Source organism: Polyodon spathula, chromosome 10 (genome assembly GCF_017654505.1).
Source record: "Polyodon spathula isolate WHYD16114869_AA chromosome 10, ASM1765450v1, whole genome shotgun sequence".
In the NCBI taxonomy this organism is placed as follows: Eukaryota; Metazoa; Chordata; class Actinopteri; order Acipenseriformes; family Polyodontidae; genus Polyodon; species Polyodon spathula.
In genome coordinates, this window is record NC_054543.1 from 14,264,345 (window position 1) to 14,280,435 (window position 16,091).

At 37.5% G+C, this 16,091-nt stretch overlaps 1 protein-coding gene across 2 annotated transcripts; it reads left to right on the plus strand.

Annotated features, from left to right (window-relative positions):
- Positions 1-1,140: 1,140 nt before the first annotated feature.
- On the plus strand, positions 1,141-15,704 carry asah2 (N-acylsphingosine amidohydrolase 2). Of its 2 annotated transcripts, none has more exons than XM_041262306.1 (20): positions 1,141-1,278; positions 2,147-2,239; positions 2,507-2,650; positions 3,418-3,594; positions 4,017-4,144; positions 4,775-4,852; positions 4,948-5,068; positions 5,268-5,393; positions 5,742-5,828; positions 7,624-7,728; positions 8,141-8,222; positions 8,440-8,555; positions 8,677-8,771; positions 9,050-9,089; positions 10,729-10,827; positions 11,812-11,907; positions 12,155-12,307; positions 12,561-12,617; positions 12,741-12,829; positions 14,368-15,704. In XM_041262306.1, exons 1-20 carry the CDS (start codon positions 1,141-1,143, stop codon positions 14,549-14,551), a joined length of 2,208 nt encoding a protein of 735 aa, XP_041118240.1. In that variant the 3' UTR covers positions 14,552-15,704. The 2 variants fall into 2 exon arrangements, with proteins under 2 accessions (XP_041118240.1, XP_041118239.1); XM_041262305.1 differs by having other exon boundaries at positions 1,141-1,273; positions 2,139-2,239.
- Positions 15,705-16,091: the final 387 nt, after the last annotated feature.

Sequence of the window (16,091 nt, forward strand, 5' to 3'; positions counted from 1 at the left end):
ATTTGAGACACTCGTTTAAGGTTAGGATATCTTTCTAAACTCTGCATTCTTTAATTACCCTTTTATGGCCTCTAGAGAGATATTGTATTTTATTATGGCATGACCTTGCCGACAAACATTTTTTCATGTGAATACACCCTTAAATTCTACTGATTGTTGCCATTTTTACCTTATCTTTATAGCACATGCAATGCTGTCTTTTGCGCCAGAGGGTAAAAGCACAGCCAAAGGATTAAAATAATGTTAACACTATTGAACGCAGACAATATTTTACCTTCTCTAATCCACAACTAAGTTGTTTCATGCAAGTTTTAAACCATTAATATGGTTGTATTCCTTTGACCTTTCATGTTTACCAAGCGATTATATTCTTGAAATATAAATAATAGATGCATATATTACACCGTGTAACAATTTTTTTTTTTTTGTTCCTGGGTAGTAAGTGTTATTTCCTAATTGCTTATGCCTCAAAAGTGTAGAAAATGGCTATTATTCCCCACAAACTTTGCTTTTGTGACCAGGACAGTGATATTTTGAAATATCACTATTTCCAATGAGAAAACGAGAGCTTTTGTGTCTTTTCGTTCACATAAAGTCAGAAAAAAACAACATATGAATCCAAATTAACATGTATTTATACTAAAGTAATACTAAAATGACTACAAAAGATTTAGAAGTGAGTAGTTTTGAGATTTACGATTATCCTGTAAATTTACAGTATAATCGTCAATCTCGAAAAACTACTCTACGAAAAACTACATATTAATTTGGATTCATATGTTGTTTTTTTCTGACTTTATGTGAACGAAAAGACACAGAAGCTCCCATTTTCTCAATGGAAATAGTGATATTTCAAAATATCACTGTCCTGGTCACAAAAGCAAAGTTTGTGGGGAATAATAGCCATTTTCTACACTTTTGAGGCATAAGCAATTAGGAAATAACACTTACTACCCAGGAACAAATATTGTGTTACATAGTGTTATCAATGTCCACACAAGGGTCAAGTACACTTTAGACCAGTTCTTTTAGAGTAGGTTTGTATACATTACAGTTCCAGGAAACTATGTCTTACCAGCCTACCCTTCTTTATTACCCTTCTTCTTGATTGTGTTTCCAATTGCAGAAGGTTCCCACACCATGTCTCGTAAAAGCTGTTGCCATACCTTCACAGCACTGGAAGGGGTGCTTATGGTCCTGTTTGTGCTGATGACAGGAGTGACTGTGGGGTTTGTTATCGTCATGGCGATCAGCCGGAGCTCAGATACTACTGGTACTGTCAATGATTCGGTCCCCTGCCGATGAGGTTAAAAGCTCTAAGATTGATTGCAAATGAGCCTGGAATTCCTGTGCTGTGGTTATGACCCTTGCTTGTGTAATGTGTGGTCTCTGGTTCGTGTCCGGTCTCCGTCCTTTCACAAGAGTGTGAGGTTGGCCAGCAGTTGTGTTAATGGTAGACAGAAAGCAGGGCAGGAAGTCCAAGATGGTGTGCAAAAACTGAACATTTATTATGAACAGCAAAAAAATTATGAAAGGATAAATGTGAGGAAATAAATTGAACTATTAACAATGTTCAGAAATGAGTAATATTCAGGATTAAATTGCCTCTAGTCTGAGGTAAAGAAAACACCAAAACAACCCCCACCCCACCCCTCAGCCCGCTTCTTGGCTTAGTTTATATATAGCTGGCTATCTTCACCCCCTCCCTCCAAACACATCCAAGTGAGAAGTACAGAAACACACATGTAGAACTATTTGAAAATATTTCCAATGCACATCATTTCCATACTTTACATTAAACTACATAAAGTGCATTTGAATGGTCACTTAATTGTACTTATTTTAAGCTTATTAATGTTTGTTCTAACATATTTCTCTTCCTCTAATACTAAACTTCACTATTTTCATAGGTCTCTTGACAACCACTCCAGCTCCCACTCCTACTGGTAAGAACACTGTTTTATAACTCTTTGGTTACAGTACGTTACACATAGTTTTAATATACATTTTGATATTAAAAGTGCAGTAGTTAGAACAGTTATGTCCCTTTCAATCCTTGTAACCACCATTCAGTCTTTTTCAAACAGTGCAATCCCACACGTATTTTTTTCAATTTTTCAATTTTTTTTTTTTTAAAGAACCTGAGCAACCCAAGCCTAGCGAGAACCCGCCTGGCAGATCTTACCTAATTGGTGTGGGTCGAGCAGACTGCACTGGACCGGTTGCAGAGGTTCCATTGGTGAGTGTGCAGGACAAGAAATCCCAACCAAATTCAGTAACACACTCCTGGTGTACAGTTTATATTGCTTTCAATGCTAAACTAAGTTAAACTACAATTAGTTTTACTATATAGTTTTATGATACGGATGAAATGAAAAAAAAACAAAAACAATTAAGCTCATTAGGATGCTTGTACATGTTTGCTCTATTAATATAAAGTGTATAATGTACAGTGATAGGCCGGTTGGATATTTATTTCTGGGCTTGCTTTGGTATGTTTTTGTAGATGGGATATGCCAGTCCTGACCAGACAGCAGGAGGGATCCACACGCGCCTCTACAGCCGAGCTTTCATAGTGGCAAATAACACTGAGCGGGTTGTGTTTGTTAGTGCCGACATAGGCATGGTTTCACAGAGGCTAAGGCTAGAGGTACGAAGGATTCAGAAGTTTACCTTTACATTTGTTACAGGACTTCTCAAACTCGATCCTGGGGACCCCCTATGGCTGCTGATTTTCATTCCAACTAACTTTACTAGACCCTTAACTGAACGGATCATTTGCTTAATTAGACTTTTTTACTTGTTTTCAGCTCTTGAATAGTTGCATATTTCCAGTTAGCTCGATATTTCCACGTTTAGCTATTCATGTTGAACTTAAGACTTTGACTAAATTCTCGAACTTTTGTTCATATTTACAACTTAATTCGTTTAAATAACAAGTTAAGTCCCATGGTCAATTCATCGACATAAGCAAATTATTAGTTCAATTAAGGGTACAGTTAAGTAGCTGACAGATTGGTTGAAATGAAAACCAGCAGACACAGGGGGTCCCCAGGATCGATTTTAGAATATATGTTTATTATGCAGATATAGTTATATGTTACACTGCATAAGTTATATATATCATTGTATTGTGTATGTTAATACATATGATAGATACAATATGTAAGCTGCTATGTTATTTTCTTCTTTTACTATTCATGTCTCTCCTATTATAGTCTCTCATTCTAACTAGTTTGTTTTTTATGTTTACAGCAAGTTTACAGACTAATAATAATTATTCAGACAGAATAATTACAGACTAATGTTGTTGGAATGTTTTTTAAGAAAATAAATAATCACACAATAAAAATGAAATAACAAACTGTAATCTTTGTTAGAAAAAAAAAAAGCAGTGTTTGTTTGATAACATCTCAGGTGTTGAAGAAACTGCAGACTAAATATGGGGACCTCTACAGACAAGAAAACGTGGTCCTGAGCGGCACACACACACACTCCGGTCCGGGAGGCTACTTCCAGTACACCCTGTTCATTATCACCAGCAAAGGCTACATCAAACCATCCATCGATGCCATTGTAAATGGCATTGTAACGGTAATAGGCTACAGGAACTGATCCTGTAAATCACTTTACTAGTTCCTAAAACATTTTAATAATAGGTGAGATGCTGATGCTTCTTAACAAGGAATAAAAGTATTACATTGAAAGATTGATTAGGGTTACCTTGGGTGTAATGAGGCCACATAATGCTTCAGACTATTTTTCTGGTTGTCTGCTGTCTCCTCGTTACATCTCATGAAGTCAGCTGTTGTGTAAAAACGAGGAATTCAGAATCGGTTGACGCAAACAAGAAAACACTGTATCTTCAATTATGGTATTTGCTGTCTAATTCTTGAGACACGTTTCCTGTAGTCTGAGTCATGTTGAGACATTTTATGAAAGAAATAAGAATATCTAAGGCAAAGCTATATACATTTTACAACAGTTAACTTACTTTATTATTTGGTCATTCAAAGAGCATTGACATTGCCCATGGTAACTTGAAAGCTGGAAGAATCTTTCTTAATAAAGGAGAAGTGGAAAACAGCAATTTGAACAGAAGCCCACATTCCTACCTTAACAACCCAGAAGAAGAGAGGAGGAAGTAAGCGGCTGTTGTGATCAATACAAACAATTCAAAGCTTTAGCATAACAATATTCCTACAGGCACCTTATAGTTAACGTGACATCCCTTTTCTTGACTGTTGTTAACAAAAACAGTTTAATGAATATCACACTTTACCTGATAAAGTATGAACTTGTGACTTAGACCCTTAAGCTTTTTAATCTGAAGGACATTTTATTGCTATCTTTTATTTCTTACAGTGTTATAAAGTATAGCAGTTGTTATCTGATTCCCAGTTACAGTTGGCTGACAAAAACAATTTTGGTTCTGATGAGAAGACGAAAATTTTGATTCACAGGCCTATCAAGAGGGGTCATGGATCAACCCTTTTACCAAAAACAAATGTATCTTTGCTCATGAATAATCTGTATGCTTTGTGATTATGGGTTAATCATTATTTGCTAGATTATAGAATGTACTTTTGACAACTATAAAGCTGGTCCACACCTTCTATGTATCACAGTTTAAGCAATGCTTCAGACTATTTTTCTGTTTGTCTGCGGTCTCCTCGGTACATCTCATGAAGTCAGCTGACAGACGTGTGTGGAACTGTTAGAACTGTTGTAAACCCAGATTTAGTAAAAATAATCAGTCCTTCTCTATTTTAAGGTATAAATCGAACACAGATAAAGAATTAGTGGTGCTGAAGATGGTAGATTTAGACGGCAATGGTCTTGGAATGCTGAGGTAATAAACCATTTCAGTGGCTGTTGACATTCCAGTATTGAATGTAGCTCCTCGTCTGGCATCATTCTAAAGCCTTCTGTTTTGATTGGTTCTAGTTGGTTTGCAGTTCACCCGGTCAGCATGAACAACACCAACCGCATGGTCAGCAGTGACAACATGGGCTATGCTTCTTACTTGTTTGAACAAGAGAAGAATGCTGGTTTTTTACCTGGACAGGTGAGAATCTGATGGTGACTGCTTAGAGGCCCGAACTGTTTTCTTTCACTTCAGCTCTATAGGTAACAGCAAATTTACAGATGTGTTGTCTTATCCTTTCTGGATTTATCATATTTACAGTACAGTATACCTCACTATAATATTAAAGTACACCTAATATAATGTACTGAGATATTCACAAGTTACCTTCATTTTGAAGGGCCCATTTGTAGCAGCTTTTTCGTCCAGCAACTTGGGAGACGTTTCTCCCAACATCAAGGGACCACACTGCATCAACACAGGAGAGTCTTGTGACAATATCAACAGCTCTTGTCCCATCGGTGGGGTATGTTCATTCAAACTCTATCTATCATTTACTTTCTTAAACTTGACCATGTCTATAATTTATACAATTATATATTATCTATATACTATATGTGGTTTTCTTGTTGCCCTAAGGTTGCTTGAAGTCTATCATAACATATTGTAATTGTTATCAATATTCAGTATGGATTAATAGGAACTAATATGTACTTAATTGGATACCCAGAGCCAGGCTGTAATACTAAGTTTTCGAATGAATAACATTATTAATTCTATACATCAGCTACATTTTACCAGATAATAAACTTTATACACTGTGTGACATGTTATTCACCAATATTTTTTTAAATCTCCATTGGTTTTCAAAAAGTCAAACATGTGCATGGCCATGGGTCCTGGAGCTGACATGTTTGAAAGCACAAAGATCATTGGAGAGACCATCTTTAATAAAGCAAAGGTAAGATGTGGTTAGGTACAATCTGGGATTTATTTCTTAATATGTATTTGAATTGGACAGTAAGTAGCATTCATAACAACTTCATAAAGGCTACATATAACAGCATAACTACATACAATATCGCTGCATAAATATTCTTTCTTGTTGTGCTATAAAATGTATTACATAAATACTGCATAATGATATTATTCATTATACAACAACTGGACACTGCTTGTTTTCCATGCGGGTCAGTTGTTCTGTTCTAACTCAGTAACGGCAAAAGAAACAATTCACACGGGCTCTAAAACCACTGCTTACTGATGAAACACTGCACACAGGCTCTAAAACCACTGCTTACTGATGAAACACTGCACACGGGCTCTAAAACCACTGCTTACTGATGAAACACTGCAAACGGGCTCTAAAACCACTGCTTACTGATGAAACACTGCACACGGGCTCTAAAACCACTGCTTACTGATGAAACACTTCACACGGGCTCTAAAACCACCGCTTACTGATGAAACACTGCACACAGGCTCTAAAACCACCGCTTACTGATGAAACACTGCACACGGGCTCTAAAACCACCGCTTACTGATGAAACACTGCACACGGGCTCTAAAACCACCGCTTACTGATGAAACACTGCACACGGGCTCTAAAACCACTGCTTACTGATGAAACACTGCACACGGGCTCTAAAACCACCGCTTACTGATGAAACACTGCACACGGGCTCTAAAACCACCGCTTACTGATGAAACACTGCACACGGGCTCTAAAACCACTGCTTACTGATGAAACACTGCACACGGGCTCTAAAACCACCGCTTACTGATGAAACACTGCACACGGGCTCTAAAACCACCGCTTACTGATGAAACACTGCACACGGGCTCTAAAACCACCGCTTACTGATGAAACACTGCACACGGGCTCTAAAACCACCGCTTACTGATGAAACACTGCACACAGGCTCTAAAACCACCGCTTACTGATGAAACACTGCACACGGGCTCTAAAACCACTGCTTACTGATGAAACACTGCACACGGGCTCTAAAACCACCGCTTACTGATGAAACACTGCACACGGGCTCTAAAACCACCGCTTACTGATGAAACACTGCACACGGGCTCTAAAACCACCGCTTACTGATGAAACACTGCACACGGGCTCTAAAACCACCGCTTACTGATGAAACACTTCACACGGGCTCTAAAACCACCGCTTACTGATGAAACACTGCACACGGGCTCTAAAACCACTGCTTACTGATGAAACACTGCACACGGGCTCTAAAACCACTGCTTACTGATGAAACACTGCACACGGGCTCTAAAACCACTGCTTACTGATGAAACACTTCACACGGGCTCTAAAACCACTGCTTACTGATGAAACACTGCACACGGGCTCTAAAACCACTGCTTACTGATGAAACACTGCACACGGGCTCTAAAACCACTGCTTACTGATGAAACACTGCACACGGGCTCTAAAACCACTGCTTACTGATGAAACACTGCACACGGGCTCTAAAACCACTGCTTACTGATGAAACACTGCACACAGGCTCTAAAACCACTGCTTACTGATGAAACACTGCACACAGGCTCTAAAACCACTGCTTATTGATGAAACACTTCACTAGTGTCAAAAAGATTTCTCTCCCAATTGTCAATTCTCTTTCAGCTGGGCGCTCTCAGTTCTAAACTACCCATCAAGTTTTCATCACAGCAGGTTTAACAGCAAATGCAGGGTAACTTCTGTCCCATTTCTTGTACTGACTGACCCCTTGTCTCAACAGGAATTGTACAGGACAGCCCAGCAAGAGGTTACAGGACCTCTCAATGGAGCCCATCAGTGGGTAAACATGACAAATGTCACAGTGAAGCTCAATGCAACACACACAGTGAGTACACATCAGGAAAGAAGAGAATGTGGGAACCTATTTGTTGAATGCTGCAGATCATTCCTTTTTTTAAACTGTTTTAGTTTTTATTACTATTGCATCAAACGGCCCATTTCAATGAACTTTTAGTTGGGGGAAATGTAACGGAATAAACATAGAAAACTTGATAGAATAAAAAAAAAAAAAATATTCAAACACCATCAATTAGTAACAGAAGTGAAAAACAGCAATATTTAAATGACATTTGATGCTACTTGCTCTTTAAAAAGGTTCTGCTGTGTTAAGACAGAAAGAAATGCCTGGTCAGATAATGTTTGCAGTTTTATTGATGAATTCCTTATTTGGCACTGGGTCTTTTTTCCCCTCCGGTTGTCAGAGTAGTGACATTGTCTATAACTGTCGTTGAATTTAGGGTAAAACTTGCAAGCCAGCCCTGGGACACAGCTTTGCTGCAGGCACTATAGATGGAGTCGGTGGCTTGAATTTTACCCAAGGTATGTAAGTCAATGCAAATGAGTAACGTTGGCACTAGTCATTTATTAGCAATAGCAATTGGAAATTTTCTGTGTAGAAAAATAGACAGATAAAACAGCACTGTATATTCTATACTGTAGTATTGAATCAATAGGGTTAGCAGTGATGGCACAAACAATAGCAATGTATCCTTTGTACTTGCATCCATTGACTCTGGTGTTGTGATGTTTTCCATAGGGTCTGTAGAAGGGGATCCATTTTGGGATGGCATTCGGGACGCACTTTTAGGTTCTCCTTCAAATGAAACCCAAGACTGCCATCACCCCAAACCTATCCTCTTCAGCACAGGAGAGGTAGGTACCTAAAGGCACAACTGTACTGCATGTATTAGTACAAACAAATAAAAAGGGATAAAATAGGAATAATATTTGTATGACTTTAATAAAACTGTGTCGTGTTGATTTGTCTTTGCAGATGAATGTACCCCTTCCATGGCATCCTGCTATTGTTGATGTCCAGATAATTACTATTGGGTCCCTGGCAATTGTGGCTATTCCTGGAGAGTTTACGTAGGTGTTAAATTACTATTGGCTAAGTGTTAGAACATGTAAGGATGAAATGCTTAAACTCCATGCTCTAAAGATGTCTAGCGGTAATCTTAAAATTCAATATTTATTAAGTCTCTTTTTGGTGTTTTACATGCTTTTTACAGATAAAAATATAAAGACCCTCATGCACTGTTAAAACATGTAAAAACCCAGGGGCCAAGGAAGATATGTCTATCCTATGATGTACTTTTCCAGCACCCATTTTGATTATAATTTTTTTTTATTCTAATGAATTTCAGTACCATGGCAGGGAGGAGAATGAGAGAAGCAGTCAAAAACGTAAGTCTGGGATTTGTTCACTTATCAGTAGTACTGAACATTTTTATTATAACTGATGCGTTGACAAACCTGGCCGTATTAGAATTGTGCTACCATTTATCGACTTGTGGATCTTTTTGTTTTTGCTTTTTAACAATCTGTATATATACCGAGCATCGAAAAAAACGTATCACTTATATTTAAGCATCAAAAGAAACTTATCACTTATATTTGAGCATCAAAAGTATCACTCATATTTGGACAAAATGCACGAGATGTGATCAAAAAATGACAAACTCTGTCTCAGAGCAGGTGCAGTGACTTTTAATTGTACTGACCAACAATTTACATTTTACTATCTGAAGTTATGGGGGGACGGGCGATACTGTGAAAGTCACAGGCTAGTAGCGTGTGTGGCCACCGTTGGAAGCAATACAAGCAGTAAATCTGGGACGCATGCTTTATACCATGTTTCAGATGATGTCTTGTGGAATCTTGGCCCATTTGTCTTGTGGCTAAGCATCTGCCTGTACAGTGGTCTCCGAGCTCTAGAAGCCACAAGTTGCCCAAGTTCTTCCCACAAATGTTCAATTGGGCTCAGGTCTAGGGAATAAGCCATCCATGTCATGACTTTTATGTTCACATTCTGCAAGAAAGCTGTCGTGACACGAGCAACATGTGGACGTGCGTTGTCTTGCTGGAATGTTGTCACATTAGAATGGGCTTGCAAGAAGGGCATCAAGTGAAGCCTTAGGACATGGTCAACATATCAGTGTGCAGTCATGTTGCCATCAGTCACTACCATCGGAGTTCTGTAGCGACTAGACACTCCTGCCCAGACCATCACACTTGAATCTCCCCACCGATTGGTCTTTCATACACAGCAATTAGCATATCGTTCACCACATCTACGCAATACTCGCTGATGTCCATCAGAAAAGTCAATGCAGAATCTCGATTTGTCTTTTGTTTTTCTTTGATTTTCTTTATTGCTTTTATTCAAGCTTGCAATTCAACAGCTGAAATCCGATTGCACGAAGGTGCTGTCTCTTGACAGATGTGGCATAATTAGGTTTTTAAGTGCATATGCTTTATTGCTTTTCATTCAAGCTTGCAATTGGTCAACAGCTGAAATCACTCCATGTCCAGTGTCCAATCAACTGTCTCACCAGTTAGGTGATTAAGTGCATATGCTTCAGTCATAGTCACTCAAGCGTGTGATGGTCAAGAATGAATGATCAAGTGATTAAAAAGAAACCAAAAACATTTTGTCAGTGTCCATCATTTATATATATATTATTATAATAGTATTATATAAGAAACTAATTATACATTATATACATTTCTATAACTACATACAGTTCGTTGACACACTATATGTATATAGATATATATTATTTTGTTTTTAAAACAAAACAGACATTAGACCAATCTTCAGAACGAATGCTTTTACCTTCTTGTTTGTGAAAACTTGCCAATTCAATCTGTAAATAACGCTGTATTCCTCTAATAGGCCCTTTCCCTAAGAAGGCTTCATTAGTTAGCACAATACTAAGGTTAATCTCCTTAACTGTATTACATTTCCAATGTTTGGAACATGAGAACTCTGAATATTCTTGAATGTTACCAAAAGCATTTGATCTGGGATCGTTGTTTCTAGGAACTGGAATCTCGAGGGAGTTTGGGACAGATGGAGGTTGTCATTGCTGGACTGTGCAACATATACACTCACTACATCACCACCTATGAGGAGTATCAGGTAATGAATCAGGTAGTAATGAACAATATAAAAGGCAGTATTATAATGTATTGCACCGTATTGTATGGATTCAATTCTGTAACAATTACACAATGATCTGTAAGTATGTTTTTTAATTTATTACCAGCCAGAAACTAGCTTATTAATATGTTGAGACATCTAAAACTGTTTATCAGGTGCCTTCTTCAACTTGATAATAATTCTGAAGTGGGTTAAATTAAAGGCAGTTCTAAATATGATACGGTAGTAGGTTTTCTTATAGCATAATAAATTGCGCAATATATTTAAACTACTACTATCTTAGTAAGGTAGTGTGGCAAAGTGCCCTGCCCCTGTGTGTATTTTGTGTTGTATGCTGTGTGTTAATGTTGGTGTATAGTCATTGGTACACGGGATATAAACGGGTCTGTGTAACCTGAGTATTTAAAATGTATATTTGTATTTAGGCATGAGGATTGCACAGCACTTCATGTGCAAGTAAAATGTATGTGAGCACGGGGAATTGCACTTTATTAATTCACATGCAGCTGTACCGCGTCTCCAACTGAATGATTAATTAGCAATCGAGTCTTGGTACAGCTGCATAAAAGCAGCATGTTTTCACTCACTCTGGGTTGTGTGTTCAGTGAGTGGAGAATGGGATTGGTAATAATCAAAGTAATAGTTAAAATATCAGCTCACCGTGTTTGTCTGTATAGTCCGTTTTGTTTGTCTATTTATTTTGGCGAAAGTGCCGTGTCCTGTGTTTTGTTTGTCTTACAACCTTTTATTTTCTTTCTGTTCATTCAATCTCTCAGCTCCACCCAACTCCACCTCTCTGTTGTTTATTTCCTGGTTCCTGTTTCTGGTCTGACATCACCCACTACAGCCGTTTTTGTGACAGACAGTTGTTAACAGTTACTAAAAAAACAATTTGAAATGTCTGACTTTTATTGTACTTCCCTTCAGCTGGGAATTGTAACAAAACATATCTTCCTGTTGCAGATCCAGCGTTATGAGGCGGCATCAAATATTTACGGCCCCCACAGTCTATCAGCTTATATACAGCTGTTCAGCGGTCTGGCCAGAGCGATTGCCGAGGTAAGCACTGACAAAATAGAAACTGCAGACTGTAAGCACCATAACATCACAGAGAACACAATGCTTCCTAGTTCATGTCACCCCCCAAAACACAACATACTCAATTCAAGACAAATGAGAAAACATGATTTCTTTGCACTACTTGAAGAGTGACCTACTTGAGGTTCAAACCTGAAACCCTTAACAAATACTTCAGTTGCAAAAGGTAGGCCTTCTCGGAATACCTTTCTTCCATCTCCTGTTTCAGAACAAAGTGGCCGACTTACCAAAAGGTCCTGAACCGCCTTTCTTCAATAACAGCCAGCTGATATCTCTGTTACCTTTCATCCCAGAGGACAAAACGCCATTAAACACTTCATTTGGAGATGTGCTGATCCAAACACTACAGTCATACAAACGGGTGAGGCCAAGGTCATTTCAGATTGTAAAGGCACGGAAGCCTTTTCTGCATAAGAAAAAACTATTGATTGAAAGTCATATCTTCACAACAAGTTTAGCTAGACTGGCAATGTATAATATTTATCAACACTTTCTTAAATTAAGTAAATATGTCACACTTTTAATAAATCTTAAATTTCAATGACAGTTGGCAGAAAAAGTAGATACGAAGGCTTTACTGTTTAAATATATGTTTTGTTTCTACAACTCTTTAGGGAGACGTGGTTGAAGTGACGTTTGTCAGTGGAAACCCGAGAAACTCTGCTGACATGGTAAGAGAAGTCTTAGTATTCTGTTAATACCTCAGTACAGCAGTACATTTCTAAACAACGTAATTAAACAACAGAATGTCACTGTGGCTTTTCGATGAAGCATCCTTTTTGTTCTTGCTTCAGGCTGAGAAAACATTCCTTACAGTGGAGAAGTATGAAAACATGACAAACAGCTGGAATGTAGTACATACTGATGCATCGTGGGAGACTAGGTAAAAAGCACAAATTAGCAGTGTGACAGGGTAGCCTCATGGCCCAGGCTGGTTACTGTCAGGAATGAGCACCGGAGACACAAAGCTGCAGTTTTAAAGCGCTGTTGCACACTTTATTAAACAAAAACAAACAGGAACAAATGAACAGGGTATGAGGGCTGACATAAACAAACAAAACAAAACAAAGCAAAATACAGGCTGGCTATTCGTCCTCACTATAAAGTTGCAATACAGTACAAAAAAATTCCAGCCCTCACCCTCACCCGTAACTCCAGCAAACAAATAATTTCTGGCTTGGTTTATACATGTGGCCACTCCCCAGTTATCACTTAATTACCTCATTGGGGAATGGCCACACCTGTGATTTTTGGCAGAGGCAGATTTAACCTGATCCCTTACAACCTTACATTCCCACACACACATTATTTACATTTTAGGGCTTTTGTCCTGCCACAAGCACATTCACAATATACTGTACAGATTTAGTCTAAATACAGTACAGTACAGTGTATGTTGTATAGATGCAACACATACAATTGTAACACTGAGCTTTCTGTACAGTCCTTTACAGTCATTACGGATTATTTGGATAGACTACTATATATATCTACTGAGTTTGGTACCAGTGCTGGCATCTCATAGAAAGATGAAAGCTCATGCATTTGTAAACCGTTTTCCCAGAACCCAGTATGTTTGTACAGGGTGATGGGTTTCATCCACGTACAGGGAGAATGGGTTTGAAGTTCATCTGTTCCTGATTTACAGTTTTGCTCCCGATTGCACGTACTTTAGGTAGAACGTCAGAGAAGAATGCAAATACCGAACCTCTCACCAGACCAGACAACCACAAGTCAACTAAGTTCAACAAACAAGGCTTTTTATAAAACCATCTCTGTTTTAGAAAGTGAAGATACCAGAAATAGCCTTACACCTCTGAGAGAAGAAAGTTATTTTGCATACATAATTGCAGGGACTCCTTCCATCTCTTTCACTATCCTAAAATGAATAATTATTTTTGCTCTTCAGTTATAATATTACTGCTTTTCAATTCACAGAGCACACAAAAAAAAAGAACAACACTGCTTGTGATGGTACAATTGCTTTCAAATAAAGAGGTCTAAATCATTTTAATTAATAAAATAAAATCTTGTTCTCCAGATCCACTAAAGAAAGAACATTTCACTCAGCTGTACCTAACGTCATTTCCTCACCTAATATACCTAATTGAACTCAGCCTTTAAATGCATTGTTCTGTTCAACATTTTAAATAACCACTAGAAGGCCACCAAAGCAAGTAACATGCTCCATTAAGGATATTGAGAAATATATATTGCTGAAATGTTTGTTATTTAATTTATTTTATTTTAGTACTACACAATCATGCTGCTGTTAACTGAAGACAAGGCTGAGTTGTGTTGAGTTCTATTTAATTTTCCAATTTGGCAAAAAGCTGTCCAGCCGTACATTAGTGTGACGTTTCCCTGATTGAATGTGTATACTGAATCCTTTATTTGTAAATGCCATTTCTTTACAAACAGATTCCACTGGGTTAAAGGGACAGCAGGCCTGAGCAATGTCACAGTGGAATGGCACGTCCCCAGCTCGGCTCCTCCTGGCACGTACAGGATACAGCATTTTGGTTATTACAAGGAACGACAAAACTTCAATGTGATAATCAAACCTTATGAAGGGTCATCTGGAAGTTTTGAGATCTACAATTGAAACCCTAAAGGAGTCAGTGTCAGTGATTTTGATGAGGTTGCATTATAAACCCTATTTACTGTAACTCATTCTTCAATGCATTCTGCTTGTATTTTCTGTCTAAATGGATTCATACACATAATGGTACTTTTGACAGTGGATAAAAATTGCTGTACAAAAATTAATAAAAATATTGTAAATCTGCATTTTATTACAGGGTACATGTGCCCTAGATACAATTGAATTGACTGTTGTAAAGTCGTAGGTCTGTAAATATGCATACACTTTCTTCACAAGATGTTTGCCTTCAGAAAATGTACCCAAGAATAAATAAAACCCTGCAAAGCCTATTGTCAGTTTGATTTGGAAATACAAACTATAAAAAGACAACTGATGTACATCTAAATTGAATGGAAAACTTAAAACAAATACATTTAAAAACATTTAACGTGGATAAAAACAAATAAAAAAAAATACTCCTAACGTTGTGTTTTTCTGCACTGCCAGAGTTTTCCTTTTGAGTGTGTTTTAACGTTGTTTAAATCGTCTAAGAAATGGCACTGTTTAACATGCTGCCTTTTCTTCTCGTTGAAACGCGTGGTAATATGCGCTAAGGATTTAGCAGGGTCAATAATTAATTAGGAGTATTTCACGCACAATAAGTTTCACAGGGTGGCACCCAGTTTACTGCAGCAAGAAGTGATCCAACGATGGATTAGCAACGCGATACATGTGATTTGTTTTGATTAATTATTATTTCTCGCGGTGTAATGATATTGCGTGATTGATTTTATTTAGGAAACTTACATTTAATTAAACAGTAGGCTATGCAACTGCAACTTTCCATATTTTCATTTTTACCTAAAAAGTAACAAACTTGATATTATAGGTCCCTTACAGTGTAAGATATCACTTGCTCAAAATAAACAACAATTTTTTTTCACAAGGTTTTTTGGATTTGTTACACTAATATCATATAAGATGTAGTTTATGTTTTCGAAGAGTTAAAAAATACGTATCATTTATTTATTTATTTTAACAGACACCATGCCTTGTGGGTAGGTCATGTGTTGACCTACAGGTATTAAACTGACGTATTTTATTATGTGAACATTAGGAATAACACTAATGCAATAACATTAAAATGTACACAAAAAAAAACGCCTGTGTGTGGTTTGTCTCGCCCTGTGTGAACATAGAAAGGTATGTAATACCTTGCTGTCATTTGTGTATGTCATGTGTTTAATTTGTAAAGAAGATGGCATTTGAAAGTAACAACTGCACTGTATCTAATGGAAACCGAAAAGCTTTATGCAATCCTACTACATTTTATTTAACAGAAAAGAGACACAACATATTTTGTGACATTTTTTTTTATTTGTAATTTAAGAGGCAAATTAGTGTCCACGTCACAATTATGAAAGCAGTTCTCAATGTGCTGCAGTCCAGCAGTTATTTGTAATTACTGTGTCCAGTTTACTCGAATGTTTACCCCGATTGGTGATTTCCATTTGTTTTAGGTTTTTTTCCATGTAATTGATATGAAACATTTCAGGTATCC

What these genes read in the sequence shown, in the direction of transcription:
- asah2 (XM_041262305.1), top strand. Translation starts at nt 1,141, where the DNA reads ATGTCTCGTAAAAGCTGTTGCCATACCTTCACAGCACTGGAAGGGGTG. An exon ending in AATGGTCTTGGAATGCTGAG is followed by an intron (nt 4,853 to 4,947) that starts GTAATAAACCAT and finishes GATTGGTTCTAG; the next exon opens with TTGGTTTGCAGTTCACCCGG. An exon ending in TCCTCTTCAGCACAGGAGAG is followed by an intron (nt 8,556 to 8,676) that starts GTAGGTACCTAA and finishes TTGTCTTTGCAG; the next exon opens with ATGAATGTACCCCTTCCATG.